This window comes from Plectrocnemia conspersa, unplaced genomic scaffold (assembly GCF_051122295.1).
Source record: "Plectrocnemia conspersa isolate PC_06_02 unplaced genomic scaffold, ASM5112229v1 ptg000004l, whole genome shotgun sequence".
NCBI classification, from domain to species: Eukaryota; Metazoa; Arthropoda; class Insecta; order Trichoptera; family Polycentropodidae; genus Plectrocnemia; species Plectrocnemia conspersa.
The window spans coordinates 17547523-17560089 of NW_028277168.1; the positions used below are offsets into that span (position 1 = coordinate 17547523).

General features: G+C 33.7%; 3 protein-coding genes across 14 annotated transcripts in view; 1 reads left to right on the forward strand and 2 right to left on the reverse strand.

The window, feature by feature from the left end:
• Window positions 1–445: 445 nt before the first annotated feature.
• LOC148236091 (uncharacterized) lies at window positions 446–4028 on the reverse strand. The gene has a single exon (XM_088184249.1). It carries the CDS (start codon window positions 4026–4028, stop codon window positions 2856–2858), a length of 1173 nt encoding a protein of 390 aa, XP_088040375.1. The 3' UTR covers window positions 446–2855.
• csul (protein arginine N-methyltransferase 5) lies at window positions 3763–11473 on the forward strand. Of its 2 annotated transcripts, none has more exons than XM_088184247.1 (10): window positions 3763–5952; window positions 6095–6515; window positions 8064–8336; window positions 8395–8574; window positions 8643–8806; window positions 8878–9065; window positions 9148–9298; window positions 9840–10075; window positions 10138–10359; window positions 10423–11135. In XM_088184247.1, the coding sequence occupies exons 2-10, from the start codon at window positions 6106–6108 to the stop codon at window positions 10573–10575; spliced, it is 1977 nt and encodes a 658-aa protein (XP_088040373.1). In that variant the 5' UTR covers window positions 3763–5952; window positions 6095–6105; the 3' UTR covers window positions 10576–11135. The 2 variants fall into 2 exon arrangements, 1 of the variants encoding a protein (XP_088040373.1); XR_015809291.1 differs by having other exon boundaries at window positions 5834–5952; window positions 9508–10075; window positions 10423–11473.
• Window positions 11119–12567, reverse strand: part of sick (sickie) — a 151701-nt gene continuing 150252 nt past the window's right edge. For all 11 annotated transcript variants that reach the window (XM_088184236.1, XM_088184235.1, XM_088184237.1 and 8 more), the window contains one exon: window positions 11119–12560. In XM_088184236.1, the coding sequence (XP_088040362.1) occupies window positions 12438–12560 (123 nt within the window). In that variant the 3' untranslated portion in view covers window positions 11119–12437. The remainder of the gene's footprint in view (window positions 12561–12567) is intronic.

The following is a 12567-nucleotide window of genomic DNA, read 5'->3' on the forward strand; positions in this document are numbered from 1 at the left end:
AAACGAACGTTTCATAGATATTTTAGAGCAGCATATAATTTTACTAGCGCCTATCAGTTAAATTATATTTTCGCTAGTAGAAATATATATCTACTGGTGAAAATGTATTTGGACTTCACTAGTAAAAATGCAATTTTACTGAAAAATACATATGCACTGAAACATTTATACATTGCATATAAATAAATAATGATAAGTATGTAAATATATGTATATATATACACTACTACATATGGAAAAGTCGAAATCATTTAATTTTATTAGCACTTGCCAGATAAATTATATTTTCAATGGTAAAAATATATATCTACTGGTGAAAATGTATTCCAATATGATTTCACTGAAATGTCATATTTTAAAAAATATTTTCGGCATAGATAATTCGATAATTTCTGGTTTAGAATCATGGACGTCATTTCATTTTTTTTAATATTTCAATTTTATTAAGATTAATAGTATTTAAATAAATGACATGTATTTTTATGGCCAAATTCAAGGGGGGGGGGCTAATGCCGCCATTTGCCCCCTCCCCCGAATGGCGTCTCTGGAACGGAGACACTAGCTGAAGGGGATCAGGGCCCAACGAGAGCTATACGACCAATGATAAAGATGATTTAATATACTCCTCGAAAAGATCATATAAAGTAATATCAGCAAGTGGTGACAGTGCATTACTATATGCAGATGACATTGACATCATCATCTAAAATGGTTTAAATCAATACAATGTGACAAATTGATTTCAGCCTATTAGTGTTTGTGTGGTCTACGCATACACTACATAAATATATGAGTGTTGAAGAACTATAACACAAAAGCTTGCACATCATTAGAAAGGTTAAAATTGAAGTTCATTGAAAATATTCCTGAAAATTTCTGGATCTCTATTAAAGATGAATATCCCGGTCTAGTAAAAGAAGCACTGAACGCATTAGTATTCTTTTCGATTTCATATCTTTGCGAAGCAGGATTTTCAACAATGGTTAATATTAAAACAAAAAAACGCCTAAGCCTGGGAAATTTAGAAGAGATGCGAACGGCTTTATCGTTATTCGTCCCAATGTTGCTGAAATCTGCAAAAATCACCAAGCTAATGTATCGCATTAAATTTGGGTATTGTAATGTTTGTATCAATCAACATCAGTATTTTATTATTTTATAAATGTAACACTTTGAAGCAGGAGTGGCCAACACCACGCCCGTGCTGCAATTCCATTTTTTTTCTCTTCAATAAGAAAAAGACAACTTGCAAAAAAAAAAAAAATTATTTTTGCGAGTAGTCTTTTTTATTGCGCTCTTGATTTAAAGGTTGGCTACTCCTAATTTAAAGCTTATGTTGTATTATGTGTTCTACGCGAAAAAAATATTGAGAATCACGGGTCTATAGTACTTTGAAATTAAATGGTAATTTGCAGAATTTCAACAATATCTGGGTTCAAGAGTGCGTCGACTTGAGGTTCAAACTTAAGAATCTGGAAAGAAATCATTTCGAGAAAGAAGAAAAGTGCCGCCACAAACAAGAAACCTTGACATTTTTAGCACCTTTAAAATCCAGTGATGGCTTTACTCACAATTTTTCCCTCTACGTACTTTTTTGAGACTTTTCAGTATTAAATAATATTGTGGGGGTTCTTCTTGAAACTCATAACTACAACAATAATAAGGACGAACGTGACAAGAGTGTATCCACACAAAAGCCCTCCTTACATCCATGGAAAAAAGGGTAACACAAATAACAAGTTGTAATTATTACTCTACGATGCATAGAAAGAATATTTCTTTGTTGCGTAACTGGCGTGGAAACAATGTATCGCCGGACGACAAAAAACACCATAAAGACATTTATCCCATTGCACAATTCGACCTTCGAAAGATGTCTTTCAAGCAAATGTCACTTTCTAGAGGCGTGTACATATTTTGTTAGTCGAATAAACGAGTGCAACAATTGGCTGAATGGTTATGATTCGCCAGAATTTTCATTAGCTATGATACTTCAGGTCTGTCTCCAAGGGACGAAAGGCAGACAGTCATAGACGGTGAGAAGCGAGTGAGAAACTGACATCGGCGGACAACAAGAGAGGAACATTGTCAATGTGGGTCACATAGAGAGAGGTACATCGCCAGATTATGAGATTCCAGAGGACCATCCACTAGGCATCGTCCCTCCGCCAACATCTCCACCACTGCTCTGAGAAAAACGATACTCGCCCACTATAGTTTGTCACAATATATGTAATATTATATGATGAAATTCGTTACAAGTTTCCGGTGTCTTACTGGCTGCGAAGTCACACCCCTTAGGGTTAGAAACCTTAAAATACAGTAGTAAACGAACTACCAACCTGCAATTGGAAATTTATCAAAAGCAATTTAGCAATGAAATCGGTTTTTGCTTTTTAAATAAATAAATACAACTATTTTTTACTAGGGCTGCAAATATCACAAAATTATGACACGGTGTTCTAGTCGAGCTAGATTTTTCAGAATTATGATACATCAATCTCAAAAGATTCGCCATCACTGAGCTAAGTGGTAAAGTGGTAAAAAGATATAAGATATTTAAAGTTTTCATTTGACTCGCAATTACTGATAATTGAAGTAATATTTTTGACCCACTTACATATGTATAAACTTAATCTTAAACCCGATTCGAGTGCAGAATCGGGAGTTAAAATATTATAAAAGAAATATACATATCAAAAATTGCATTATGTAAAAATATACACGTAGTACAAGATAAAAATAATAAGAACTAACCGAATGCAGCACGTTAAGGCATCACATTGTCGGATTGTATCGTTTAAGAACGGCGATAACCGTCTATCTATCTATTTTATCGCCTAAGCTATTCCGGATCAGTTGAGCTCGTTTTTTAAAGCGGAAAGCGTCGCGTCTAAAGCGCGCGGTCCAGTTCTCTCGTTGGAGTACGGCACGCTGATGTACGCCTTGTCGTGCTCGCAGTCCGGTTGATCGCAACACCTCGCCGTGAACCTGCACACCAACTGCTTGTGATTGTTAAGGTGCTCCAGAGACCGAAACTGCTCGCCGCACATGTCGCACTTGAGCTCCTTGGCGTGTACCTTTTTATGACTGTTCAACGAGCGAGTGTTGTCGAACACCTTGGAACACATATCGCAATACTTCATGACTTTCTCGCCCGTGCAGACGATGCGGTGGTTGTTGAGTCGGTCCAACGACATGTACCGTTTGTTGTTGCACAGATCGCATTTGAACTGTTTCTGCGGCACTCTCCCGGTGTGGACTTGCATGTGCTTCCGAAGATTAGATTTGTCCTTTATGTATTTGGAGCACACGGAGCATTTGTTCATGTCTTTGCGGGTGTGGTTCGAGTCTAAGTGCTGGAGCAGTTGGAGTTTCCTATCGAACGGTTCGAGGCATATTTGGCAACGGAACGGCTTCTGCGTGGGGTGGACGCCGGTCAGATGAGTGTTGAATTCTAATATTGTCGGATAGCTCTTGCGACAGTGCGGACAGTGAAACAGCTTCCGACACACCGACGAAGACATGTCGCAGTACGGATCGGAGCACTCGTCGCAGACCCCGTCGCCGGAAGGCGAAGGGGATCGGACTAACTGATTCGTTATCGGAATGATGGACAGTTGATCCATCACCTCGTTTTTGATCATTTGTTCCGCTTGGTCCTGATCTTGTTCCTGTTTGATCTTAATATCTATGTTGATGCCGTTGTTGCCGTTTTGATATTCCGAATGAGCGTTAGAACCGCGCGACGTCGACGCTAACATCCACCACGGACTGTAATGCCAAGAAGGCAAGTTCGCCTGATTCACCTGGGTCCTCTGCTGCGCGAACGAAGTCAGGTCGTTAGTTTTCGTTTGAGTTTCGGCGTTCGTGTAGCCGGAGAAGCTCGCCAATGTGTCGTTTTGAATATGTTGATTTTTTTGCACTTTACTACTTTCGTATATGTTGTGAGGAGATATGAGGCTTTCGTAGTCGTTCAATTCTGGCTTACGGTTACCGTCACCTAAGAGATCCTTCTTAGACGTCATTTTCGATTATTTTCCACCTGAAAATAATCGAAAATAATAAGTCTTCACACATCATAACTGACATAAAGAAAAGCTAGTGGCTCAAAAACAAAGAAAACCGAGCGAACCGTGCAAACACGTTCAAGTTTAGGCAAATTGCTCATCAGCTCGTTTCCGTAGAATAAAGCGCGAGTTTAATAGACAAAATGTGTAATAAGACGTTACTTACAGGCAAGCTCCTCAAGATCGATGGGCGCGGAAAGGCGAGACAGCCATTTTGTTTTGACAACAAACGCCGACCGCAGCTAATTAATGTTTACACCGCAAAACCGCAATATAATGCATTTTTATTAACGATTGCAATTTATTTTCATATTAAAAGAATCACGTTATTAAATTAACAATATGATCAAATTATTTTTTAAACAATTCGTATTTTGTGGGGTAATACTGAACGACATGTTTTTATTTTCACTTCTGAGAAGTGATAAATGTTTTTGCACCCTCCTATTGGTTAAAATTTGCTTTATCGTAATAATTTTATAAAAAGTCTAATTAAATACCATAGACAGCGTTGCCAAATATCCAGCTGTTTCAATTATTACCGTTACGCAAAGGGAATTCTTATAATATTTATAAGATAATGCATCGCTTTTATATACTTTAAAGTTATTAAACTTGTCGCATCAGTTTTAAAATCGCATGATTTGTGTAGATACGTTTATATTATTTAAGTAGACGCGTGTTGCTCTCGTAGCCTTATCTGTGCTGCATAAGCGTAAACTGTAGCTGGACCAAGTTGACGTGAAGTGAAAGGCGGTCGTTTCCTTATATACTATTTTTGCGCTAAGCGAGAATTGACGGCCTTTTCTGGGATTTCCCCTTAGATCGCTGCGTTGCTATGTCTAATCCGTGCTCATCCGTATGCAAAATTTCAACTTTACACGTCGCTGCATTGTTCGTTGTGAAATTATAATAACGTTGACATAACTTTTCCTCTTGATGAAAGTTATCTTTGTTCCTGCGACCATGAAGCACTTGGAAAGCCTTTTATACGGGAATTCAAAGATGCGGTGGACCGGCAACGTCTCGGCTGTTATTGTCATAACATAGTTGTTGACTATGTACAAATAAATTAGAACAACCCTCTTCGTTAATTTCTTTAGCTGTTGAAATTGATTTTTCTATATTGGAGGCATGATATAGTAAAATATAATTTGCGCATTATTCCTTTAAAATCGCTTTGCTAAACATACACAAGATCAGTAATTTTATATTAGGGTTTAAGTTTTTATCAAGAAGCTCAAAAGAATGGCTTTTTGAACATTTTTAATGAAGGATTATAAACATTTTTCAGAAAGACAATCCTCCTCAAAAGAGAACATCTGCTCACTTTAAGCAAAATGGCTCAAATATGGATAATGATGCGCTATAGCATAAGCCTAATTATAATTAGGCTTACCGAAATTATGTTCTACTCCGGAACAGCGACAACTAAATAACATGTCAACTCGGAAATTTTTATTTATTTTGGAATGCTAAGAGAAGTAAAAATGGTCAATGCTACGGGAACTAAAATTGGTAATCTTAGAAATCTCCCCAACGGCCGGGAGCAATGTGTGAAACCGAGACGTACGGTAATATAATTAGTAGTAATGAGCCATAAAAAGTTTAAATTATCTATATTTTTAAAATAGTTTTTGAAATAATTATTATTTTTGTTTACACTAAAATATATTTGTTTTCTATTCTAGTTTGATTTCATATTATTTATGAATTAAAATAAATTGTAAACGCCGTTTATGGTGAATAGTTTTTCCGTTACGGCCAAATGCCAGTACCGCGCGACCGCTATATTTCGCCCGGCTCACTTTTCATGTTTCGGTTCTGAAAACTGCAAAACTGTCACCCCCAATTGAAACAAGCGGAGGTTCGTCATCGCCACGTAAGTCTATTTTCATACGAGTATGAAATATGTCTGTTCGATCTATAAAATCACGTTTTTTATGGTTATAAAATTTGGTTATACTTGCCAGTTAATTTGGCAAAATTTGTAATTGAGGTTAACTATGCCGTTTACATTTTAGGTGTTTTAAGGATGGAACCGTTGCCACAGATAAACTGCGGACTCGATTGCCCTATCATACCATCTTTGTATGGAGGTTTAAACGGAGTCGACAGATCGGAGTACACCTTCGTCTGCCTGCCTATAATTCATCCCCGACTTCGTCGCAAATATGGCCCTGCAGGCGTGCCGTACACCACTAGCTTCACTAGGAGCGATATTCTTCTAGATCCCAACGATTGGAGCAATCGTGTGGTAGTTCGAGCGTCTCCGTACATTAACGTCGATACGCCTTATCCGAAATTACGCCAACAGCATGAAGATTGTCTTTTGGAAGAGTTGAATTACTGCCGCGGGATAGGCATATCTGTTGTGTTGATCACTTTACGCGGACCTAATAACAATAATCTCGCTAGGCTTATGAATTATCATCTAAACTCTGGGTAAGTTACGTTACTATCTGTACATATCATTGGCTTGGAAAAATTTTGAAATTAACAGTACATACAAATGGTGCAATTATGAGTATAAATCTATATATGTTATTCTAGTCCAAATTTGGTTTCCAACATTATCATTTTATTTTGTTTGAAATCATTTTGTGCAATTATTTTTACATTTCCGCTCTGGGTCTGCATTGTAGTGTCCAACTTTTAGTGACTTAAAGTCGATGGCTGGGCTGGACCAAAATCTGACGATTGAAATGGAAAGGCTATTTGGCTGTCTAAATCTAGACCTCGATAATAAGTCTGGGCTTAAGCTGGGACTCGATTGTTAATGTCGATTTGAGCTCAAGGTCTGAACTGAAGTCAGGAGTGAGAAGTGTTCCAATTTTTATAGTTATAAATGTGAAAACAAATCAAAAACTACCTACTCATCGTCTTTCCCATTTCAAAGTACTGCAATTTTTCCGATCTAACAACTTTTGCATTTATTATAAAATAGTGGTCACATTCACCCCAAAGTTTTTACTTTGCAGTGCCTTCCTTTTCCTTTACTGTTGACATATAATACAAATTATTTAAGTTTTTACTTATTCATAATTCTATTTTAGGGGTAATTTTTAGATCCTAGGCAGCTCATTTGAAAGCTGTCGCTTAATTGATTACAGTAAATAAAAAATATGCATTAAATTTTATGATTTGTACGAAGCACATTTAACACATTAAATACCATCTGCACAAATGTATGCATTTCATTTCAACTTCATTTAAAAAATACACTAATGACAATTTATTGTGACAAAATAAACCATTTTTTTAAATTATATTTAATGCAGTTTCTATTTGTAAAGGTTTTTCTTTATGTATATAAATACATAATAGTATGTAGCCATTTCTGTAGGATTTTTTCCAACGAAGTTATGAATTTTTTATTTTTTTGAGTGGCCACCATTTTGCAACAAAGTGACATTTTATTTTTTTACAAGGTTAAGTTGAGATATTTACTAGATCGATTTGATCAAAACAAGGATATTAACTGTTCACTGAAAAAACGAAATTTTCATCAACATTTATATGGGTGACGAACGTATTTAAAACTGTGTATTTACTGTATGTATTTATTTAATCCTTTAGTTAAAGATATCACTAATATATGATAGTTGAACTTTCATTTGGTCAAGTTGGGTTTGATTATTTCGTTATGATTAGGTTTTGGTTTGACAGTAGATGAACATTTCATAACTCAAATTGTGTTTCATACACATTTTACAGCATCATATAATTTCAGTTAAATTATATTCTCACTAGTAGAAATATATATCTACCGTTGAAAATTATTTGCTTATGATTTTACTGATATAGTTAGTGAGATCATATTTATCCTAGTGAAAATATAACTTTACTGAAAAACACACATTCACTGTAATATACTAATCAAAAAATATATTTTTAACTTATTATTTTTCTTTTAAACTGGCGAAATTTGTATTTATTTTTTTATTTTATATAAACATATATGTATGAATATGTTTTTTTTTTTTATTGCAGACCCTTTAATCCTAATTTCTGGGTGCAAGTAACGATGGAGAATTCTCCCAAGAGAGCTTTCGGTGGTCAATATGAAGATCAAAAAGTTGACGATGACGGAACTTGGGGATGGTGGAGCAATTTACACAAGCAAACCGATTGGGATCGTCGGATATCCTTGGCGTTGAAATTATCTGCAGATTTACCTTCGGAAGCAGAGTTGGCGAGATGGATCGGAGAACCGATCAAGTGCCTTATCATTCCGACGGACATCTTTTGCACCAATAGAAAAAAGTAAACATAAATACTATTCGTGCTAAATCTATGCATTTTTAACAAAACAATTCTATAGCTATCCTGTTCTATCGAAACCGCATCAGGAATTTGTGAAAAAATTGCTGCAGCGAGAAGTGCAAATGATGATTACCGGAGTGTCTCGTCATATGGATATTATGAGCTATTTAAAATATTTACAGCACCTATCCAGAGGATTGAATTTGTCGATTGATCCCATGACTAATTATGCCAAAGGGTATTATAAAAATTCATATATTTTTTCATACAATTTATATACATATTTTTATACAAATGTATTTTTAGTTGGGAGGACTATTTGCAAACTCCTTTGCAGCCATTGTCGGACAATTTAGATTCTTATACTTACAACGTGTTTGAGAAAGATCCAGTGAAATACGATAATTACCAAAGTGCTATATGTGACGCGTTAAAATCGCGTTATGATAAACCGGTGATTTGTAAATGTGGTAAATAATTTTCTATGCACTAATAATGATTTTATTTGCATCGTTATAAAATACACTTTCATATTTTGTAGGTTCTCAAAAAGTTAAATTAAATGGAAGTTCCGATAGTGCAAATATAACGGATGAAAAAGTAGAAGATAAATGTGATGATCCTTGTAAGTGTCAGCATTCTGCCATCATTATGGTTTTGGGTGCTGGTCGAGGTCCTCTAGTTAGAGCTGTTTTGAATGCTGCAAAATTGGCAAACGTTAATGTTAAAGTAAGCATTTTAAAATAAATATATTGTTTTTTAATTTAACCAATTTAAAAAATTGCTTTTTTTTATTATTTATTTATTATAGATTTATGCTGTTGAGAAAAATCCCACCGCTTTAGTGACCTTACATGCGCAACAAAGAGAAATATGGGGCGATCAAGTATCTGTGATAGCTAATGATATGAGGAAGTTTCAACCAGAGGAACTTGCCGATATAATAGTTTCTGAATTGTTAGGTATGTTTTATCAATTACTGTTAGAGGGGAATGGGAAAATTTTGCGTGTTTATTTCCTGTTATAATTAATTTATAATATTTTTTTATATCTAGTGATATATACTGTTAAAATTATATAATTACTAGATTTTGAACCCTGCTTTGTCCTAATTTTGTTCTCAGTTATATCGTCCCTTTTAACAGTTGATCATAGATTATATTTTTTGCAGATGCCAGTAAGCATTGGCCACCTAAAGGTGCCATGAATCTTTGAGCCTTTTAATATGGTTATTTTAAAAATTTAAGGTTGAAAATCACTAATTTATTGAACTATAATATTTAAAAAAACTATGGCATTAATTCCTCAGCAACATAATAGGATTACCAACCTTGAGAAAGTTAGTTTGTGCTGTGGCTATCCATTTGGATTCACTGAACTTTCAAATTCAACTTGATTACTGGTGGCTTCTTAAAGCGTTGTCTCTTCAATTAAGTAAAATAAAAGTGCTACAACTGGCATCATCTTTTGAATCATCAATCATTTTTTTTTTTATATTTTCAGGTTCTTTCGGTGATAATGAGCTTTCCCCTGAATGTTTAGATGGTGCTAGACATTTGATCAAAGAAGATGGCATCAGCATTCCATATGATTATACATCTTTCATTAGTCCAGTGATGTGCTCTCGCTTATGGGGCTGCGCTAAGGCAAACGAAAGTATGCTAGCTAAAAATGCGCATCCTTTAGAGATGCCATGGGTTGTTTATTTGCAGAATAAATATGAAATTGCAGCTCCAAAAGTAATAATAATATCGACATTTTCACAATTTATGAATATATAATATAAATAATTTATTTTCAGGAATTGTTCACGTTTACGCACCCCTGTGAAGCCGGAGACGGTAGTAACGTAGAGCGAAGACGTTGGAAATGCGTAAAATTTCCAGTTAGTTGTTCTTGTACTTTGCACGGTTTCATCGGGTATTTCAGTTGTACACTGTTCAAGGAGCATACTTTGAGCATTGTTCCCGATACGCATTCGAAAGGAATGATATCTTGGTTTCCGATATTCTTTCCGATTAAGGTATATTTTAATCTTAAATTAGATTTATTTTACAGCTGATTAATAAAAACGTGTGTTTTTTAGTCGCCGATCTCCTTAAAAAGTGGTCAAACTATAGAAGTAAACTTTTGGCGCTGTTCGAATGCCCGAAAGGTTTGGTACGAGTGGAATTTAACTTCGCCGGAGTTACAACTGGTTCATAATTCTGGCGGTAAATCTTGCGACATGATTATTTGATTTACTGTAATCGTACAGTTAAGCTTTCTAAACTTTGACAAATTTTTTTTTTAATTTAACCCTTTTGCTGCTGTGCCTTATTTTAATATTGATGTATTATATAATAAAAAAAATTATATTCATTAATGTTACGTCTGTAAAGCAAATGATAGCTGGTTTAAAATGTACAATTCTCTTTTTTGATGTTCTAATCGGACAATTCTCATCAAAATGTCGTTATTTCAGATTTTGGCAACAAAAGGGTTATAAGTGAATTTCAGCACCTAAGAACTAAGATTTATTTTTGCGTAAATGGTTACAATAAAAAAAATATTATAAATTGTTTGAAAAGTCCAGTAGATTAATCCGCGATTAGTAAATTGAAAAAATAATTTTCTCAGAAAAAAAACGTAATTTTTTACCTCTATACTTTTAATATTTCTACTGCCCTTAATATATTTAAATAATTAAATATACCTACGACACATTTTTATTTTGTTTCTTGAGATAAAAATTTGGTTGGTTTATACATTTTTTTATATAATTTATCACAATAAAAAACTGTTTTTGAAGTATGTTAATTTATTCATTTTTTATTTCATGATTTGATATCTTTACATGGCTGATATAAATTTGAAGCATAAAAAATCTTTGGTATAATTAAATTATATACGATGTTATGCTATATACTTGTTAAATGATTATTCCGAATTAAAGAATAAATTCGTAAAATTTGATTCTAATAGAGAAAGATATACAAATGTTAGATAAAAAGTGAGAATAATCTCATATAAATTTCCTAAAAAAAAACACTCGAAATAAATATGCTTTAAAAATAACACGTAACAATGTACAAGAATAAATATATAATACATATATGTATTGTTTACATTTGAATACAAATAAAAAAGTACAAATACTTATGTGTTTGCAATATTACATAAACATAATGGAAAACATGTACAAAATAAATTGTCTATCAAGTAAATTTATACAAAATCTTATTAATTTGACACACACTCAATATCACTTAACCGTATTTCTATAATAGTAAACATATATTCAACACATTTTTATGTGCATCGTCAATGATAATTATGTTATAAACCAAGTCTTCCGTACAAAAGTAGAAAAGCTATTAACCGATATTTTTTGTATATATCGATGAGCAAAAACACACGTTTGTCAATTAATGCGTCGAGGAATCGCAATGAAATATTGATTGAATATAAAATATGTTAAACGACTAGATTAATATAATTTATTATATCATATTTATACACTTATTTCATTACGTTATAGTTTATTTTTAAGCGGGCAGTTGTGTTTGATTCAGTCTTTATTGCTATATTTGATTTTTACTCATTCTATATTTGAACCTGTGCAAATATATCAGAGTAAAATTTTAAATAAAAATAATTCGATTTAGTGAGTATGTGTGTGCGTGCAATATGCTTCCATTATTTATATATTAATTAGTAATTATAAACATTATATGATTTGTTAATATGGCATGCAAAAATAGCTTGGACATTTTATACAAAAGCGTTAAAAAAAATACTTAGCAGCCTAATTATTGTTTCATTATTTATACAATTATTTGAAGTAAGCTGTGATTTCAAAACTCACTCTTAGTACATTATTATATTTATATAAATATAATTATTAATCACAGTATGAAGATATCAAGCCGAATGCTTTATGAAACCCTCAAAATACTAAGACAGTTTCAAAGACAAGATATTTGTGCAAAACGGTTACATGTCATTAATATCTAGGAAAGGCATCGTTAACGCTAGTTTGTACAATTTTATTGAAAATCGAGGAAACATTGGCTTGTATATATTATTGTTAATCATAAGTGTTGTATGTATATACGTCTTTTACAATTCATTTCCGACTGAGCTGTCGTGAGTCATGTTGGAATCGATACTGGCATTGTCGGAATCTTGACTATGATTGCCGCTGTAACTAGCCGCTTCTCGCAGTCGCATCAGCATATTTAACTATAAT

What these genes read in the sequence shown, in the direction of transcription:
- LOC148236091 (XM_088184249.1), bottom strand. Translation starts at nt 4,028, where the DNA reads ATGACGTCTAAGAAGGATCTCTTAGGTGACGGTAACCGTAAGCCAGAA.
- csul (XM_088184247.1), top strand. Translation starts at nt 6,106, where the DNA reads ATGGAACCGTTGCCACAGATAAACTGCGGACTCGATTGCCCTATCATA. An exon ending in TGGCAAACGTTAATGTTAAA is followed by an intron (nt 9,066 to 9,147) that starts GTAAGCATTTTA and finishes TATTTATTATAG; the next exon opens with ATTTATGCTGTTGAGAAAAA. An exon ending in ATGAAATTGCAGCTCCAAAA is followed by an intron (nt 10,076 to 10,137) that starts GTAATAATAATA and finishes ATTTATTTTCAG; the next exon opens with GAATTGTTCACGTTTACGCA.